Source organism: Lissotriton helveticus, chromosome 10 (genome assembly GCF_964261635.1).
Source record: "Lissotriton helveticus chromosome 10, aLisHel1.1, whole genome shotgun sequence".
NCBI classification, from domain to species: domain Eukaryota; kingdom Metazoa; phylum Chordata; class Amphibia; order Caudata; family Salamandridae; genus Lissotriton; species Lissotriton helveticus.
The window spans coordinates 1,054,297,949-1,054,319,423 of NC_136071.1; the positions used below are offsets into that span (position 1 = coordinate 1,054,297,949).

Here is a 21,475-nt window from a genome sequence, read left to right on the forward strand (position 1 = left end):
CACCGGCCAATGGGTTTCAATTGAATTTAAAAAGGAGCCTTTTACCTTTGGTGTTCTTGGGGCAGATTATTATTGGTCACAAAATTGATCCGGAAGTACACACCCTCACCTCAAGACGTGCCCCCCAAGGAAGCTAATAGGAGCATTCCACAGATCGCAGCAAAGTCAATGATAGCTAAATACTGCTACTGATTCTCCATGTGCTTTAAAAAGTAAATATTTACAACAAGGGGTGGTGAGGGACAGAGTCTCTGAATTAAGCAGAATACTCTCACCCTGTCAAGAGATCAGGGCTAGATCCAACACCGTTTTTTAGCTCACTGCACCATCCCAGTTTCAGAACCTGGCTGTATGCAAATTAGTCTGTTCCTGTCCCAGTGCATGATGGGAACAGGGCAAACCAAACTACAAAAGCCAATTCTTACACTGGGAAGGAAACAAGCTTCCGGGGACCGGTTTCTGGCATTACAGCCGTCTTCAGCCCGGCTTGCTTGAATCCTGATGGTGCAATGAGCAAGGGACTCATGTCTGAGTATACCCTTCCACGCTTAGGGTGGACAAAAATATTTACAACAAGGGGTGGTGAGGGACAGAGTCTCTGAATTAAGCAGAATACTCTCACCCTGTCAAGAGATCAGGTCTAGATCCAACACCGTTTTATAGCTCACTGCACCATCCCAGTTTCAGAACCTGGCTGTATGCAAATTAGTCTGTTCCTGTCCCAGTGCATGATGGGAACAGGGCAAACCAAACTACAAAAGCCAATTCTTACACTGGGAAGGAAACAAGCTTCCGGGGACCGGTTTCTGGCATTACAGCCGTCTTCGGCCCGGCTTGCTTGAATCCTGATGGTGCAATGAGCAAGGGACTCATGTCTGAGTATACCCTTCCACGCTTAGGGTGGACAAAAATATTTACAACAAGGGGTGGAGAGGGACAGAGTCTCTGAATTAAGCAGAATACTCTCACCCTGTCAAGAGATCAGGGCTAGATCCAACACCGTTTTTTAGCTCACTGCACCATCCCAGTTTCAGAACCTATCTGTATGCAAATTAGTCTGTTCCTGTCCCAGTGCATGATGGGAACAGGGCAAACCAAACTACAAAAGCCAATTCTTACACTGGGAAGGAAACAAGCTTCCGGGGACCGGTTTCTGGCATTACAGCCGTCTTCGGCCCGGCTTGCTTGAATCCTGATGGTGCAATGAGCAAGGGACTCATGTCTGAGTATACCCTTCCACGCTTAGGGTGGACAAAAATATTTACAACAAGGGGTGGTGAGGGACAGAGTCTCTGAATTAAGCAGAATACTCTCACCCTGTCAAGAGATCAGGGCTAGATCCAACACCATTTTTTAGCTCACTGCACCATCCCAGTTTCAGAACCTGGCTGTATGCAAATTAGTCTGTTCCTGTCCCAGTGCATGATGGGAACAGGGCAAACCAAACTACAGAAGCCAATTCTTACACTGGGAAGGAAACAAGCTTCCGGGGACCGGTTTCTGGCATTACAGCCGTCTTCGGCCCGGCTTGTTTGAATCCTGATAGTGCAATGAGCAAGGGACTCATGTCTGAGTATACCCTTCCACGCTTAGGGTGGACAAAAATATTTACAACAAGGGGTGGTGAGGGACAGAGTCTCTGAATTAAGCAGAATACTCTCACCCTGTCAAGAGATCAGGGCTAGATCCAACACCGTTTTTTAGCTCACTGCACCATCCCAGTTTCAGAACCTGGCTGTATGCAAATTAGTCTGTTCCTGTCCCAGTGCATGATGGGAACAGGGCAAACCAAACTACAAAAGCCAATTCTTACACTGGGAAGGAAACAAGCTTCCGGGGACCGGTTTCTGGCATTACAGCCGTCTTCGGCCCGGCTTGCTTGAATCCTGATGGTGCAATGAGCAAGGGACTCATGTCTGAGTATACCCTTCCACGCTTAGGGTGGACAAAAATATTTACAACAAGGGGTGGTGAGGGACAGAGTCTCTGAATTAAGCAGAATACTCTCACCCTGTCAAGAGATCAGGGCTAGATCCAACACCGTTTTTTAGCTCACTGCACCATCTCAGTTTCAGAACCTGGCTGTATGCAAATTAGTCTGTTCCTGTCCCAGTGCATGATGGGAACAGGGCAAACCAAACTACAAAAGCCAATTCTTACACTGGGAAGGAAACAAGCTTCCGGGGACCGGTTTCTGGCATTACAGCCGTCTTCGGCCCGGCTTGCTTGAATCCTGATGGTGCAATGAGCAAGGGACTCATGTCTGGATATACCCTTCCACGCTTAGGGTGGACAAAAATATTTACAACAAGGGGTGGTGAGGGACAGAGTCTCTGAATTAAGCAGAATACTCTCACCCTGTCAAGAGATCAGGGCTAGATCCAACACCGTTTTTTAGCTCACTGCACCATCCCAGTTTCAGAACCTGGCTGTATGCAAATTAGTCTGTTCCTGTCCCAGTGCATGATGGGAACAGGGCAAACCAAACTACAAAAGCCAATTCTTACACTGGGAAGGAAACAAGCTTCCGGGGACCGGTTTCTGGCATTACAGCAGTCTTCGGCCCGGCTTGCTTGAATCCTGATGGTGCAATGAGCAAGGGACTCATGTCTGAGTATACCCTTCCACGCTTAGGGTGGACAAAAATATTTACAACAAGGGGTGGTGAGGGACAGAGTCTCTGAATTAAGCAGAATACTCTCACCCTGTCAAGAGATCAGGGCTAGATCCAACACCGTTTTTTAGCTCACTGCACCATCCCAGTTTCAGAACCTGGCTGTATGCAAATTAGTCTGTTCCTGTCCCAGTGCATGATGGGAACAGGGCAAACCAAACTACAAAAGCCAATTCTTACACTGGGAAGGAAACAAGCTTCCGGGGACCGGTTTCTGGCATTACAGCCGTCTTCGGCCCGGCTTGCTTGAATCCTGATGGTGCAATGAGCAAGGGACTCATGTCTGAGTATACCCTTCCACGCTTAGGGTGGACAAAAATATTTACAACAACCCCTTGTTGTAAATTAAAAAGTAAAAGCACTTCATCCTACAATCAGTTTAATACTACACATGAAAATATAAATGAACACGCATAAACCTAGTAGGGTGAAACAGGCTTTTTACAACGATCAATGAACTTCTAATGGATTCAATAAATTGCCTTTTGGCTCTTTGGATTTAGTTACAGGTTTACTCAATAAACCACATCCTGCCTACAACCATCAACAGAGGGTTTTTCACAACTTATAAGCTACTGTCTATTGGCTTTATCAAAGCATTTGAGCGCGTAACTTTTAATAAATCAATCAATCCTCTTTATTCGGAGGCATTATAGCGATCATAAAAGCATTTCACAGTACAAAACAATTTCTAAATTGTATCAGGTGAAAGTACATAAAACACATGGTAAAAACAGTTAAAAATGGTAGCATTAATATGTTAAGACAACATGGACCTACGTGCTCTTACAGTAGATTTTAGGAAAGATCAGTTGTGTAAAATAGTTTCCCGGTTAAATACGAGTGATAAAATCTAACAAGCATTTACAATGCAATGGCCTCGGCTTTGTTAAAGTTAGAGCTATTGGCATTGCAAATGGCATTTTTTTCATTTATTTTTTTAACATAAATAAATGGTATTGTCATTTACAATGGCAATAGGTGAGCATTAGAGAGTAGTAGAGTGTATTAGCAGACACAGAGCCCCTGCACACACAGAGCCCAACACACACACACACACACACAGAGCCCCCCACACACACACACACAGAGCACCACAAACACACACAGAGCCACACACACACAGAACCACACACACACACAGAGCCACACACACAGAGCACCCCACACACACAGAGCCCCCACACACAGAGCCCCCCACACACACAGAGCCCCCTCACAAACAGAGCCCTCCACACACACAGAGCCCCCCACACACACAGAGCCCCCCACACACACAGAGCCCCACACACACACAGAGCCCCACACACACACAAAGCCCCACACACACAGAGCCACACACACACACACACAGAGAGTCACACACACACACACACACACACAGAGCCACACAAACACACAGAGAGCCACACCTGGAGAGGTGCACCAACCATACCTTAATTTACCACAGAGGACTAATGTCCCTGTCAGTGGACAGTGGTCCACATATATCATTGATGGAAACATATTGTGAAGTGTGACCAGACCTTTGTATCTGATCACTAGAGTGGCACACATGTGTAAAGTTTCGCCTTTATGCACCTGTCTAGTACTTTGCCCTAACATTCTGCGTGCATGTTAAGCATGTTAAGTGTATGGTTTGTATAGTCCTTGTGGTACATGCATGGTGTGTGACTGACCCAGAGTAATAGAAGCCAGTCAGATCCATTTTGGATGCCCCTGGCCTGGCCTTCACAAGATGAAAGGTGTGGACAGTGCTCCTAGATAATGGAAGTGCATTACCCACATTCCTGGAGCTGGCAGCCAATTAAGCCAATGGATGTTATATGAATTCAGATATGACTCCCTGAGGAACGAAAACAAAGCATAAAAATGGTACGACTAATTTGATAGTTTCTGAGCCCAGCCATAAAATATTGCCTTGCAAGCTTGCTCGCTGGGGCGCTGCTGCCTTTCTGGGACAAGAACCAGCACCAGGAAACATCTTAGGGTTTCAGCACTTCAATAAATGATAAGCATGTTTCTAATGTTACCATACTGCCAGATAACACATACAATCGTCACTAGCCTGTATTTCATTTCAAATGCAAAAGATATGTGCAGCAAAGTCTTAGGACTCAACCAGATTGGGTCACATCAGAACCTGAAAAAGACCTAAGGACTGGAAGCAGATCGGCAACAGAACTAGAATTCAGACCCCATTAGGTACTGTATTCTAGTGTGACATCTACATAGTGCTTTATATTCCTAAATGGGACGCCAAAGCACATTTTCGGGTGGGTAGCACGCTACATGGCTGAGGAGTATGTGGTGGTGGGCAGTGCTGTATTTGTTGTCCCGTTTTTGTGGGAAGCGTTTTGGTGTCACACACGTCACCCTCTTCTCTAATGAAGATCCATGCGCCTGGTGTGTTGTGACACACTGGAATCCGACTGAAAGGAGACAGAGACATTTTTCAGGGATGCTTCTTTTCGACCGCAATATTTTCCATATGTCAGGGAACTTGTAAGAGAGGGGAGAGTAGTGTGCAGGCCCACTCTGGCAAAGCCTTCGTTCCCACACAGGGGAAAGTCTTATCTGAGCGCCCTCTGTTTCCCAGCTGCAAGGAATTAGAGGAGAATGCGCGAGACCCGCACTCTCCTGTGAGGAGATTAATGCAGAGAAGTTCCTACCAGTTCCTCGGTTGTGGTTGAGGCCTCTGCCGCTCTCTAACGCAGCGTCCCGTTGAAGCCTGCTTTTAGTTCTGTGGGGGGAGTGACTGGGACCCGGGGAATCCATCGATATCGGAGTGATTAATTGGAAAAGTGCGTGTTGCGCCCTGCCTGCCTGTGGTTCAGGATTCCCCAGCTATTCCATTCACCGAGGCTTACTCTGTTCTGCAAAGGCCGCTTCTAATGCAATTCAAATCCAAGCAGCCCGCAAGTTTGATATCAGCCAAGGGGGGTGCCCTGTAGCTCCTAAAAAATCTCCAGATGGTGTTACTGTGCCAGCTCAGTGACCGCACCAACCATACAAAGGCGGCGTAGTGCTTTCGGAGCGGTATGAAGACACAAGTGTCAAATTCTACTTTTAAATACTTAATTATCATTTGCCTGCAAAAAGCGGCAGTATTTCACTGTGTAAAGCAATTTAACACACAGGTAAACGTGTACAGTTTTCATCAATATCACTTCATATTTAATGTAGTAGTTGAGCAATTAGATCAATCTTGAATAAAAACAAGCTTTCCCAAGAAGCCAAATATCTTGATTCAGAGGCATTCACATTCAATTAGTATTGTATTTGAATTAAAGCTGTTTACCTTCATCTGGCAAGGAGACACATTCATTATGCATGAGAGTATTTCAAGTCTAAAACCAAAAAATATCTTTTCATTTCAATTTTATATTTTCAAGTAACTCCTTTAATAATGAATTATTTAACTGCAATGTTCCTACTAATTAATAAATATGCCAAGAATGGAAAGCTGTTTAAAGTCAAATCAGAAAGCGTTGCTTTCAACAGCACAGCTCCATAAATGAGTGGAGCCCATTCTAATAATGTATGATATGTGCTACTGGTTGACTTAAAGGAATTTGATCAACTTTTATTTAACTTACTTTTAGCATGACTCGTTATTCTTTCAGTTGCAGGCTCTCAGTAGTATCTGTTCCAACGCAGATCGGACAAAACACTCATTTTTAGCTTAATTTGAAACATAACTTTAAATTGTACAAAATGGGACCTTAGCACACAAAAAGCATGTGCACGATGGTGTCTGTGCAGATGTAAAAGTTGCAGTTGGAAGCATGCGGGGTGGCGTGGCATGCTCATGTTCCTGTTTTTTGTTTACCTTAAATTCACCTATCGTACCCCTGAACATCAGAACTGGTTTTTCGCCCTATAAGGAGATCTCCCAGCTTGCTATTCTGCTACACTGCTATCTGGCTGAATTGGACTACCGAGACTACAATGGGCATTTGTTGCATGTGTTGCACGCTATAAATCCTGTTCAAATCATACCAATTCTCAAGACCTCTAGGTTCTCCAAATTACAAGAGTGATTTTCATTCTCCTTCAGCTCATTACTGGAATTAATCTTAAGAGACCTGGTAAGTATCCTCTATGACTATTCATCCCTATTTACTCATTCTAATCATTCTCGTCTAGTCTTAAATCAAAAATTCCATTTCATAAATCGATTGTGTAAATTCAGGTCTGATGAAACCTACCTATTCACTGACGCCTGCCTGAGATGCCATAGCCAATCTATGGAGTTGTCACTGGTTTTCCTCTATCCTAGTGCCATAGCCCATTCTCCCCAATAAACCGTACTAGCTTTCCTGTCAAATTGCAACAAACCGGGCTTCGAATATCTTGTTTCGTATGAAGGCATGGAGCGATTAGTATCAAGTTTCTATACCCCATTTCCTAAATTCACGCAAGGGCCTCACAGATTATGAGGGTCAATTTACTAGTATGGATTCTGATCTTAATCCCATCCAGATGTTAGTGCAAGTCATTCATAAAATAAAAGAGGATTTGGATGTATCTATACTAGAAAGGAGCTCTCCACTGAGTAAGATTACTGAATTACAAAATAAGAGATATGTTCCAAGATCTGTCATTTGTTGGAAATATCAGAAGCAGGAAATCCCATGACCGTGCCAAGTAAAGCTGTCATCGCCAGTATTGGAATGAAGCCTACCATAATAGGAATGATTTTGAATCTTCCTGATAAGAGTGGAGGCAATTCTCCTAAGTTGATCTTTCATGGTTCAAAATAGGCTACACTTCATGCATTGACTGCAAGCATTTCCTTTAGACATACCTAAAGAGGCCTTTATTATGTGTATTTAACAAGAGAAGCATTAACCCAAGGCACTCTTCTAATTCATAGAACTAGATGGCCAACAATTAAACAATTTACAATTGTTGTTAGATTATTCCTCTCATGGGGCATTTTACTTTGTGACCGAAATTTGCACAAATTGTTTTCATATACCAGTTTTTTCCATCAAATATGAGCAGAAGCCAAATGACAAATGAGTGCACCTCTGCAACCTTTGACATTAGTCTCTATGAGGACTTAAATGATGTTTTTCATTTGGTGGTTAATCACCCAGCCACAAGTGATGCTCTAACCAATATAACCCTTCAGACAGAAACACAACAGTAATGCAGAAGCACAGAGGGGAAATGAAGATGAAAACTGAAACCCACATACATTGTAGAAAACCCTTGATTTGAGAAATCTAGAGAGGAATCCTTGCAGATTGGCTGTGTCAGGAAACCTCTTTCCAATGGGGAAAGACAAAAACAGAAGAGGAGATCTATGTTTGTACGGCAGCATGGAAGACTACTCTGTACGCAAGTGTACTTTGTTATAGGGTGTTGGACATGATATCCTTGGCTTGGTTTTCCCCCAACTTTTTGCCTTCAATCCTCCTGTGTTTGTTGACTTCCCTTTTGCTGGCCGTAGAACTGTGCCCTTTACCACTGCCTACCAGTGTTAAAGTGCATGTGCTCTCTGTCTAAAATGTAACAATGACTTCCACCCAATAGACACATTTAACTTACTTGTAAGTCCCTAGTAAAGTGGTACTACATGTACCCAGGACATGGACATTAAATGTTACTAGTGGGCCTGCAGCACTCATTGTCCCATCCACTTAAGTAGCCTTTAAAGCTTGTCTTAGGCTTGCCATTGCAGCCAGTGTGTGCAGCTTTAAGCTGCAATTTCGACCTGGCAAAATAAACCTTTTTCCTGCCCTAAATCTCCCTTTTTAAAACACATAAGCCACCCCTGTCAGTAGGCCATAAACAGCCCATAGGGAAGGGCAAAGTGTACTTAAAAAATTGGACATGCACTTTTAAGTTTTAAATGCCCTGGTAGTGAAAACATTTTACATTAGTTTTTCATTACTCTAAGGTTTTCTAGGACTACCAGCTGTTTTCACTACTGTAAGGTCTACATGACCCATATTACATTACTTATAACATGGCCAGTGACATCACTGATGACATCATCCAAAGAACCGCTCACATACCCACCCACACCCCAATACAACCTCTCATATACCACCGCCCTCTCACACAACTGCTCATATACACATTCACAGTAGTGGTGGGCAGTAAACGCAGAGTTTGAGGAATGTTGTGAATTCGCCTGCTTTGCTTAAAAGAAGCATTATATTTGTTTTGTTGTACTTTCTAAGCATATCTGCATCTTAACTTTACTCCAGTACGCAAGTTCAGTTCGATTTGTTAAGTCTTTGCTTTTGCACACACGTGAGTACTGTTGCCCGGATGCGATTGAAACTACAGACACTTTAACACTGATATCATTTAATAGCTAAAAATAATCAACAGCTCTGCACTTTCAGCAATTAGAACTTATAAGCATTTATTTTTAGGTTGCCTAATGGACCTATAAAAGAAATGCCAGCTGGAGATCCTTCCCAGCTCTGCACAGGGTTTAGGCGAGGTACTTGCAAAAAGTATTTTAGCAGTAGTTGCACACTGCAGTTATTTAGTATTTTTGAACATCAGACTTTGTTTTACTTTAGAAACCTGCAGTGAGACTCGATTTTTAACACCTTCACTGCGGCGGCTATTCCGCCGCAGTGCTAAGGGTGTGGGGCGGCCGCGCGGCGGCCGCTTGCTGGTGACGGAACCGCTCCGTCACCAGCGTCGGTTGAGCTGTGCTCGTGGCGGAGCGGTTCCGTCACGGCCCACCCCGCTCAATAGAACCCTCAGCGCAGGCGCGGAATTCGCGCCGCGCATGAGCGTTCTATCGAGCTGGGCGGGCCATGACGGAACCGCTCCGTCATCAGCACAGCGCGACCGCGGCTGATGATGGAGGGGTTCCGTCATCAACACCGAAGGGGTTAATGTGCGCATGTTGAACTGAACGTCGGGACACAGTCAGCAACAAGCCTCACCCCGTACCCCCTTCTTCCCTACTCCCTTACCATCCTGATTTTTCTGGCAGCCGCGGTCGGTAGGGGAGTACCTGCCAGGGCGGTGACGTGGGGAGGGGGAGGGGTAGGGTGGGGGTTAGTTATGTATGGATAATGGAGGTTTGCAGGTCAGTAAACATTTAAATAAATCAGACGAATTTCGTTGCGCGCACTGCATTACATTTGGGGATGCAGTGCGCGCAACGAAATTCGTTTGATTTATTTAAATATTTACTTACCTGCAAACCTCCATTATCCATACATTACTAACCCCCACCCTGCCCCTCCACCTCCCCACGTCACCGCCCCGGCAGGTACATTCCCCACCGACCGCGGCTGGTCTCTGGGCCTAGGAGAAGCTGCATATACTAAGCTGAGCTAGCTCCCGGTCTGACTGTGAATGGAACTGTGCTGAGAAGTTGGCCCTTGTCTGGTTGTTGTGGAGACTGGAATACCACAGCTTTCACCAGGAGAAGTGTCTGATGCAGGGCTGCAGCTGCTACGCAGTAAACGAGAGCTGTAGGGAAAGATGGAAATCCCCTCAATTTATCACGCACATCTGAATACCTATTTACGCCTGCACCAAATTACTGGGTTTACTAAATGAAGGCAACACAATTCACATGTGCAGGGATGATGCAGGAAAGCATTTACCAGGGGAAGCTGTAACTATGCTTAACATTTGGACTGCCTGCCCGCACACATTTAATTATAATTAATCCGCTTGCCTGCTGAACTCCGCAGATTTGGGCAGATTTTGTCAGTACGTCTTCATAATTCTGTGAAGTGCAGCAGCTCCTAGGCCCGGAGAATTGAAGATGGTGGGGGAGTAGGCTAGAAGGGGTGTGATGCCTGTTGCTGATGGTGTCCTGACCCTAAGTTCAACATGTAGATGAGAGACCTTTTATCACTTTTACCTGCAACCGCAAACAAGAATTGGCAAACATAATGTATGAAAACGTTTGCAAATTTGGGAAACGTTAGTGCAAGTGTTCTGGCCCAGCTTGGGCAACTATATCCGGCAGGGCTAACTGTACTAAATGGAGTGCAGGGTAGCAACTTGCTTAACTTTAATATTGACCTTAAATCTGACCTGGCTATCAGGTGGGGTTTAATGTCCCAATTAATTTGATACCTTACTTGACTTTGTTGGCTTGCCCCATTAAGGAGTTAGACAGGTTAGAGTGCAAACCATTTAACTCTGTGTTGGCCAATGGGGCTCCTAAACTTCCCCAGCAAAATTGCAATTTAGAAGTGTTGCAGGTAAAGTATATTAAAACATATGTCTTATTTAATAGTATATAGGTCTCTGCCCTAGGACTCTATAGGCCTTCTTTAAGAGAGACTTACATATGTTACTAAAGGGAAGTTGTCCATTTGCCACAAACAGTGCTGCAGTCCTCTGTGAGCACTCTGCCTTATATGCCCTGTGTATCTTGGCACCATATACTGGGGACTTAAAAGTGAGTCCTTCCTTGTCAGTTGGGTGTATCCAATTAAGCATAACTTTTGTATAGGGCTAAACACTGGCGCTGCGGTCTAGTTGGCATGCCTCAGTGCCGAAACACCAGCAGCATCAATCCAAAAGCTGGGGATGATTATGCAAAAAGGTGCATTTCCTTACAATATTGATACACATATTTTGGATTACCTGTAATTTGTGTGCCTTCTAGGCGGGGCCAAAATTGCACTACGCCAATACTGAACTCATTTCTTTGTTCCAATAGAACAATTTTATTTTCAGTTGCATACACCACACGTGCAAACGGTATTCTGGCACCCTGGCTGCTTTCCTATACTATGTAGAAATGTTTGTAAGTCAGAGCATTAGTAGCAAAAGGTAATGTGTGACAGAAGTATATTTATAAAGCCATCTGATTAATGGGTGTAGATTTGTTATTATTAACCTCAAATAGCACAACTTATGAAAATGATATTCAGGAGATCATATTTCCGGCAGGTGATATTTTGGTTATGATACTCTGTTATTAGACTACAGAAATGTTGATGTGATTAAACTAAGGGCCAGTCTCTCTTCTTCGCTGCTCCTCGGTATTCAGTAGCCTATGTTGTACCGTTTCTCAGGGATGTCTGCAACCAATTTGTCTAAGGCAAGATGGTACATGATGCACGAGAGGACTCAATCATAGCAGCATATCTCCAACTATTTTAAAATAACCCATAAGCGCTGAACCCCTTTCTCCCTAAGGTATTTTTGAAGATGTTAGTGCCAATGGCAAAGAAGAATTCTATCTCAGTCTCCACCTATGAAGTTTCCCTGATAAATTATTTCGCAAGAATTAAAACACGATCAGATACACAACCTCTTGAGCACCTTGCTTATTCTCATTAGCCCATTCGGTGAACAGAATAATTTGTATCCTGACATATTTCCTAGCTGTTATACTATTACGTTTACAAAAATTGGGTCCGAAATAATATTTTTTTTTAAATAATTTTTGAATGTACATCGTGGATCAATAATACATAATTTTCAGAAATTCAGGTACACCATAAGGAGCACGCTTTTACAATTACATTTCTCAGATGTACAGTCAAAAAAAGAAACCTAGGATGTAATTGACACACAATTCCATGCTGAGCCTACATTGCCCTTGATATCTTATTTCTGTGGATTGCAGCTCTTCAGCAAATTAACATTAGAGAAATGTTGCTACACTTTCACTGCGACTGTTCTTTCCAGTGTCCTCTTTGCCTGCTTGAATGCTTAGGGGGATCATGTTTTTCTCTTTTTTAGTTCAATTGAAACATACCCAGCTCAAGCTAGCAAGTAAACTAACATGTCAGCGACTCTATGAACGTTCAAAGTTTTTCGCAACGCAATTGGCTGTATTTTGGCTGATGTTGCTGCCCTAAACTATTTATATTTGCATATTCAGTCATGACTGTTACTTCTGTAAAAGCTGTGCTGTTCCTTTATTTTTCTACTGCAGAACAACGTTAAATGTCAATATTTTGCAAATTGTTTTCTTCCGTAGATACATTTGTTCCTCTATGCTTTTCCAAACAAACTTTATTTTCAGACATGTATTTCCTTGCCAGTACTTTTTCGTACCACTAGTATATCTTTTTTGGCGGTCAGTGATGATTATAACTAAATCTGTAACAGGAAGTCTTTCCAGCACAACAGTTCACATCACATTATTCATCATCTAACAAAGTCTGGGAAGTCTGAGGGGAATTATTTTTCTTCTTCACGACGGATCATTCTTTCCAAGAAGACATACAGAGAACACCCTCTGGGTAGGTGGGAATGAATACGGGTATTTTTAACAGAAAGCCAAAATGAGATCCTATTGTCTATTTAATGGGCATTTTTGGATTGAAAGCTCAAAACACTCTCATATATCATGAACTTCCTATGTAGCTAGAGCTGCCACATTGGCTGTGTACCGTCAGCGTGAGCACACAACATGTGGACAATGAAATTCAAGTCGATTCCACAAATTATTTTTGATATCAAGCAAACTGGTATTGAGTAAGGGAGTTAAGACAAAAACTATGAATGCAGGCTACAAAATATTCTGAAGGTAAGCACATGCAGAGACAACTGGGGTAGATGACAATGTGGGGCATTTCAAAAGGGCGTTAAGACATCTAAGCTACCTTGTATATTTGCTTGTGCAAGACATTTGTACATTGCTTGTGTTTATTTCAAAATCAAAGTAGCATTTGTGGATGTAATATTAGTGATATTTAAGTTACATTCTCATTTCTAATGTTTACTTCTTTTGGACCTTTAAATTACATTGGATTGTGGACTTTATTGAAAGAGGTTCAATTAAATACCAAGGTTATCAAACAAAAATTATCAATGCTTTCGCATACAGACAGTTATTTGAGAATTGAGTTGACCTTCCTAAAGGTTGCCATGATGCCATTACTATTGGTTTGTGAATACTATAGAAGATTGTGGTTAACATTGGCTAATGTAAACCAAGAGGTAAAAGTGAATGATGCACCATTAAAAAGCAGCTGCCCAAACATGCAATCCAAATTCTTAGGTGGATGTCCTTTCAAAACAGATATTTCTGAAACAAAGGGCACGTCCTCTTCCAGGCACAGACAGCAATCTCTACAAAAGCACTGGGCTTTCAGTCCATAAACCAACATCCTTTATCCACCATGACAATTATTGTGCATTTTTACTTACAGTGATCTGGCACCAAACACAATGAAGACCAGTAAGGCCCTGGTAACATTTTATGGTTTTCCGGCACTTGTCGCATTTTGTTGTACAGTTTCCTTCTACCCAAAAGTGATGCATTATCTATGGGGGTAAAAATATGAGTAAGGGAAGAACTGTAAGTATGTATAGATGCATGTCAACATAAGCTGAGCTTTATAGCAACTTACATTTGTGTTCTTCTTTGACTTGACATAGGTTTTGATACAAGAGGGGGGTGCTCTAGCTACGCAGCGTTCATGGACTGTGTACTTGCAGACTGAAAAGATGAGAAATGGACAACATTGAATTAAGACCTGGTTCAGCGTAGATGTTAATTCAAGTAAGTCATTAACGCAACCATGCTTCATCTGTCATATGGTCTACTCAATCAGCTGCATCAATGAAAGCTCAAAGTAGACTGTTTTTTCATCCAATACAAAAAGCTAATTAGCACAGGAAGCATTATGAATATAAAAACAAGAATACTTTATCATGGCATAGCAGGAAATGCTTAATTAAATCACACTGAAGTCAAATTTTCAACAATAATTCCCAAATGACGAAAATATTAAATAGAAGTTGATGACTGCCAAATGGGTTGGTGTCTTTTAGGAATGACAAATATCTATCTTTTACAAAACATAGACATTAGAGCAGCTGGCAGGCCTGAAAATAGGGCCACATGACTTTTATGCTATTTTGTCTATTGACTTATCCAAACCCTAAATGGCTTATTAGGTCGTTTCCAGATATGCACTGTTTTCATGGTTTCCATGTCACAAGTAGAGGTCCAACAGTCACATCATAACCACATTTTGGAGACAATCTGTGTTTCAAGCAATTTGTATTATCTGTATACATACAGCTGTAGAGAAATATATCAGAGCAAACATGTGCAATACCAAAGTGTATGTGTTTGATACTTGTTCAGGTGGTTGTAGATTAATGAATGACAGACTATCCTAATAGAATATGAAATTTAACAGAGCTTCTCATTTAGTTAGTTTCTTTTAAGAATAAAATGACCCTATATTCTGAAATATGAACAGTAATGCAGCACCTATGAAAATAAAATTGCATTTCTGAATTTCAAGGCATTTCCATTTTCATAGCACTGCAGAGTCTATTTCTAGTAAGATGGGCAGAGGGCTTCAAAGTGAAGTTAGTTTTGTATCTTACACAATCATCTAAAACATATTTTGGGATTTCAGCCTTTTATGTATCGATAGCATATATGTTTCCTATTAATGGAACAATAATGAAGCTACTCATTCACATTTTTTGAAACAAACAAAATGTTAGAAGAGACAGCATAGCAGGCCAGAAGTACTAAAGGACGCACTATTAGTATGTATCATCACTTATATCGATGCACAATCTTTTGCATTTCGACTTTCAAATTATCCAGATTGCATACCTAAATATTGAAAAGCAATCAGCGTACCCTAATTCACTGTATCTTCTAGTTTCTTCATGCCAATGATTAAACAGAACGAATGCAATATAGTGGCTTTACTAGATAGCTGAATTACATGTTTCTCCTTGGACCGTCCCTGGAATCCTTCCAAAATGAAGTAAGGTCCCAACAGTCTCAGATTGTAGAAGGTGTTTCAAGTATAACGCAAAACAAGTAGGTATTTGTCATAATTTTGGTGCATTCACTGATACCATTACTATATTAAGAACTGATAACGAAATTAAATGCAGTAAATAAATCTCCTTATACATATTTAGTAATGGATGGCAGATGCTCTCAAAAATGAGTGAAAGAATCTTGTTCATACCTTATGCAGGCATCAAATACACTTTATGCATTTTTCACCTTTGGGACTGATTGTTTACAAAATAGTTCTCACCTCATCCTTTAGCACTGTTAGAAATGCTTTGCCTCTTCATCCTACACTACTATTAGAAAATAGTATCTCCCTTTTAAAGAGCAGTGGGGAAAAAACTGAAAATGTTTAGCGTGTGCCTGCGTCAGTGTGAGACACTGTTCATATTCCTCCCTAGAAGTGTTACTCAGAAGAGCCTACATAAATATAGTATGTGGCATTACTACCAAAGACCATAAGACTCTTGCAATCTGAAACACGGTTACCTCCTACCAAATATACTGTGTTTATGGTGGAATGGAGCAACATTAAAAGCGTCTGAAATTGATGGACACGGTAAAAACAATCCATTTAACTGAAACGTGAACATTATCTTCATATGTTACTTTATAACTTGAAAAAAAGGTACAAATTCAGAGAACCACAAAGTTTAAAGTCCAAAAATCCGAAAGTTAATAACTAGTACTTACAGGAACAGGAAAGACCTTGCTTGCCCACACCTATCAACATGTTCAAACAAAGATTACAGTAGGAAGGCTTGTTGAAATGCTTCAATCTCCAAACATGGTGCCCATCATCTTTCACATTCTTGGCAAAAGATAGAAACAAACAAAATTAATTTGACCAAATATGTAGTATGTTTACACTTACTAAAGAAATGTCTGCCTCTGAAAAGAGACGCTTCCTGGCTGGTTTTTCATTCACAACTGCCTTTGTGACACATACGTACTCTTTAACGCGCGCATGCATGCACGCACACACACACACACATTTCACACTTTCGATACAAGTTAATTTCTACTTATTTATTGTGCAGTTCGTATACTTCCGTCACGTTAGAAAATGCAATAAAAAGAAATAGAAAACTTAATTAACAACATTAAGGACATTTTAGAAGTTACAAAGTGCTACACGTGAACAACAACATAGTTTACCTTCCTTCAGCAGCATCTTCAAATTTTTTCTTAAAGATAAATTCATGCTTCTACATATTTGGGCAACTGTAATTTTGCTATCGATAAACAATTTATGAAAATGTCCTTCTTAATTATTTGTGTATGATTTTTCGACTGTTTTTTTCTGGCAGTGTTATGATTGTAGAAAATCAAGCTTAATTTGGTGACTTTGGACACCTTCTTAAAAAATGGCCTTATGCCAGCAACTTCCATTTCAAAGTAAATTATAAAAAAAAAGATTTAATAATATATTTCATTGGGCACATAGTGGGACTGGCATACAACTTAGTAGACTAATCATGCTGCTGCTAACAAAAGTGGTGCAAGACAGCTCCAGTGCATATCAAAAGTCACTTAAGCGGTTCACCAGTTAATCCAAATGTGTGGAGTACCCCTGTGAGGTGGCGAGCAATGTGGACCTTACTAAACTCTACTGAAAAGATTAACCTTATTGACTAGTGGGTGAGTTAGTGCTGTGACAGGCTTTTTTCAGGCCATTCACCTCTTAAGTGCTATTAGTTGCCTAGTTGAAGAAAGCATGTTTGACAGCTGTCTCTGAACACTTAACGTATGATAGGCCATGGCACTTGATTCCACCCAACAAAGTCAGGCCCTTATGTGCTCTATTTACATCTGCATCTACACCATGACCCTGATTCACACACTCTGAGCTTACAATACAGGTACACAAGAGATTATAAAATACACATTCCAAACTTTGTAAATATTAGAGTCCACTTCAGAATTCCATGCAGTGATAATTTGGATTACTATATGGGTTAATGTACCCCAAATGTATAATATAATATAATATAATATAATATAATATAATATAATATAATATAATATAATATAATATAATATAATATAATATAATATAATATAATACAATATAATATAAAATAATATAATATAATATATTATAATATAATATAATATAATATAATATAATATAATATAATATAATATATTATAATATAATATAATATAATATAATATAACATAATATATAATATAATATGTAAAGGGGTGAAAACACATATGAGCATGTGGAGCTCCAATGAGAGTTAACATATCATTATATTGCACACAGTGCACTTTATCATACATAATATCACCTTCATTAAGTGCTGGCCTCCAAGAGGAGTCTGCACTGCCCTACATGACTACACTATTTGTTTCCATTGTGTGTACCCTCACCCTTTATCATTATGGGAATGTATTTTGCTAATTGCCTACACAGGGGGAAATGCACACACACTTTGGGAAACGGTAAAGTACTCATGTATATTCACCATCAGTAAGTTGTGGAGTTTTATATTTCTGGGTCTTGGGAGTGTACACAGTGAATAACTTCAGTTGTTTTTTGATTACAGAAATCTGTAGTCTTTGATAAGAAGAAGCTGTCTTTTTGGGGTATAATCTAGGAGAATGCAAGTCATCTAGCTTAAAATGTAAAAATATAGGTATTGATGTGCTCATGTAGAGATGGATACAAAGAGAACAATATTTGTGAGTTATCACCATAAATTTAGACTCAAGTCTAAATGGTGAAATTATAGTAAAACAAGGGAAAATTGTATTGTGAAATGCTTATTGGATGCAGTATGGAGCCATGGGAAATTCCAAACTGAACAGGAAAATAAGCAGGAAAGAAACATTTCCTCTAATATCACACTAAAGAAAGAGACAAATGATCTTATACTGCCGCACACCCTCCACAGCTAACTCACAATCAGAAAAGATACTGCAGCTTAATCCATTAAGAACCTAAACACAAAGAAGAAGACTTTAACGATGGGAATGCAAAATCAGAATATTCTGGATAGAAAGGCCTCACCCACTTTTTTGTGGCATGCTTCATCATTGGCCAGTCTGTCTCACTGTGTTAAGATAGTACCAACATGGTGGTCTCAACGTTTCCTATAATCGTAGGTATCCACTTAAAGTCTGAACTGGCTACCTTTAGCAACGAGCACTGACAATCCATCCTGGTATTCTACCATGTTCTACCCTAAGTATGCCTCAAGGCAGAAAGACATACTTTTCCAATCAACTCATGCCAACTCTTGTAAACTGTTATTGCAAGATTTAATTAGGAGCCCAAACTGCTTGTTCGCCATTTCATTATTTTATTTTAGCTTAAATATTGAATCTTTTATCATCCAATATAGGCTACAATTGGAAAGTTCTAAAAATGAGCATCACTTACGTTTGCTAGTTTATTTAAGAATAATATCCGAATTAGCATATTACTTGGATTGTAAAAAAAAGATGAGTCGTGATAAGTATACAAAATAAGAGAGCGTATCGAACTTGTAGGTCATTGGTTGACCTAAGAATTCAATATTTACAAGCTGCAAACTGCCTCTATTCTTATTCATAGAAATCAAGGATTTGTGTTCTTGAACAATTTGTGTGTGACTTATCTTCCATGTCAACCAACAAATGTAACAAAACTTACAACAATATTTGATAGTTCAAAGGTTGGTAAGTGCAGACAGGAGATGCTAATACATATTGGTTGTTAACTTGATCTAGAGTACTGATCAGCCAGCAAGTTGTTAATTAAAAATGAAAAAGAAAAACTATCACTAGTGTTATCATTTTAAGAAACAATACTAAGTTCAGCTTTTGTACTCCTTAACTGACGTTTTGTGGGAGAAAAGTATAGGGAAATCTCGGGACATCATATTGATTGCCCATCATTAAAGACAAACTGAGGTTCAGTATTTTAGCAAATTTATTTCACAAATTTTGTTCACCACAAGTTTTCGCCTCCGACTACCTGTTTTTCGGATCTTTACTATAGATGAGCCCCACAACCTAAGTTTCACTCACTGATACTTTGCATGTCATTCTGTACCTGGGCTGGAATAGCTCATGCCACTGAGCGAAGGAGGAAGGCCAGAAATGTGGAACCTACACAACAGGGGCTCTTTTTTGCAGGTTAGGAGAGGAGAGGAGAACCATGACCCAGGCGTGGGGGAAGACTGTTGAAGGAAGGCAGACAATGCAGCTTCCTGTAAAGTGCACCCCTTCAGATGCCTGGGGAGGAGCTCACCACCAGGAGCAAACAGAGTCACAGAGGAAGAAAATTGGCCCAACTGGACCAGAGTTATACCTCTTTGAAATTTTGAAATTTGTCACCTGAAAAATAAAACCTCCAAGCATGTGGCACACAATCTGATCCTCTTTAACTACTCCTGGGGTAGGATTAGGGCACCACAAATTAAAAAAATTGTGTCAAAAAAGGACTGTGACAAAGCTGCTTTACTTACCACTCTGAGCCAGTTACTCTAATATTCATGGATAGTGGGCTTGGAACACCTTAGAATGCCCTGTGAGAGGGCAATTTTGAATACTTGCCTTTTCTTGTGGTTCCCCTCGAAATACAGGGATCCATCTAACATGTCTGGGGGGCTGCTAGGAGCATACAACTCCCACAGAATCTGCTCATCAAAAAGCTTTACCTGTCTTTTTCAGCAAGAAGCATACATGAACTTTGGGGATATTACTCTCACTTTCAAAGCACTCTGAGTTCAAACATTTTAGTAAACAGCTTCAGTAGCAACTCCTGGAGGGATGGCTGCGTGGTGGTGAGGCTGGGCAGCGGAGGGGCAGGGTGGGGGGTAGTAAACTCTGGCATACGGCTGATCAGAGTTAGTTTAAGAAATAAATAAATAGAACAAATTAAATTGCAAAACCTGCAACGCATTTGGCGCTGCAGTGTGCGCAATTTAATTTGTTTTATTGATGTATTTACCTAACTCCGATCGGCCGTATGCAGGAGTTTACTAACCCCCACTATGCCCCGCCCCACAGCACTCCCTCCAGGAGCCGCTACTGATCAGCTCCAGAGTACAGGAACGCCTTTTGGTTAGTCATATGACTGATGTACATGGACTGAAACAAGTGAATAAAGGATGGGACACACATTTTGGAGGAATTGAGATGATTTACTTTAAATTCTTTATTGACAATGAACATTGCAGTGCCTATAAATATAATAATTGAATATGAGCATGATTATTGCTTCCATTAATTTAAACAATGCTATCAAGGTAATGTATTGCTTAAGTATAAAATGTTGTTATTGCTATAAATGTTTACCATGTCAAAGCCAATAACCTATCTTTGTATATTGTCATGGTGAGCCCTTTGACAAAGCCAATTGGCCTGAATCTTAAATAGTGTATATATTGATTTGACCACCCGTGATAAAGTCAGTAGACCTAAAGTATTTACAATTACAACTGCTTTTGTAGTGGTGTTGCATATTTTATAGGTGCTCAATCCCAACCCCATCCTCTTGTGCTCCTCACTCTATCCGCTTTGCTGTGGCATCATTACCTGTTATCCCTTCCCTCTCAATCTAGCTCAGAAGTAACAATTTTCCCTTTCACTTTCCTCCCACTCATCCAATGAAATCACACCTAAGGTTTCAGGACCCTTTTAGACCTGTCATCCTTAGGGTTGTCCTCCTCAAACTTTGTGCCTGCTTACTTGGGGCTTAGGACTCTGAGCACTTTACCACTGCTGACCACTGCTAAAGTGCACATGCTTCCCCCCTTAACATGGTGACATTGGTGTAGACTTGATTGGCATATTTAGTTTTCTTATTTGTCCCTGGTAAAGCAGTAAAACATATACCCAGTGCCTGTAATCTAAATGCTACTAGTAGGCCTGCAGTACTGGATGTGCCACCCAACCTAGTAGTCTTTCAAACCTGTCTCGGACCTGCCATTGCAGTGCCTGTGTGTGCAGTTTTACTGCCACTCTGACTTGCTATTTAAACCTACTTGACAAGCCTTAAACACACCTTCTACCCCTAAGGTCAGCCCTAGGTAGCCTTAAGGGCAGGGTGGTATATAAGTGAAAGG

The 21,475-nt window shown here is 40.9% G+C and overlaps 1 protein-coding gene across 2 annotated transcripts in view; it reads right to left on the reverse strand.

The window, feature by feature from the left end:
• The window catches only part of DGKB (diacylglycerol kinase beta), a 1,755,973-nt gene that overhangs the window by 1,273,120 nt on the left and 461,378 nt on the right, over positions 1-21,475 (reverse strand). For both annotated transcript variants that reach the window (XM_078663763.1, XM_078663762.1), the window contains 3 exons: positions 16,107-16,224; positions 13,993-14,081; positions 13,790-13,906 (listed from right to left, as the gene is read on the reverse strand). In XM_078663763.1, coding sequence (XP_078519889.1) covers positions 13,790-13,906; positions 13,993-14,081; positions 16,107-16,224 — 324 coding nt within the window. The remainder of the gene's footprint in view (positions 1-13,789; positions 13,907-13,992; positions 14,082-16,106; positions 16,225-21,475) is intronic.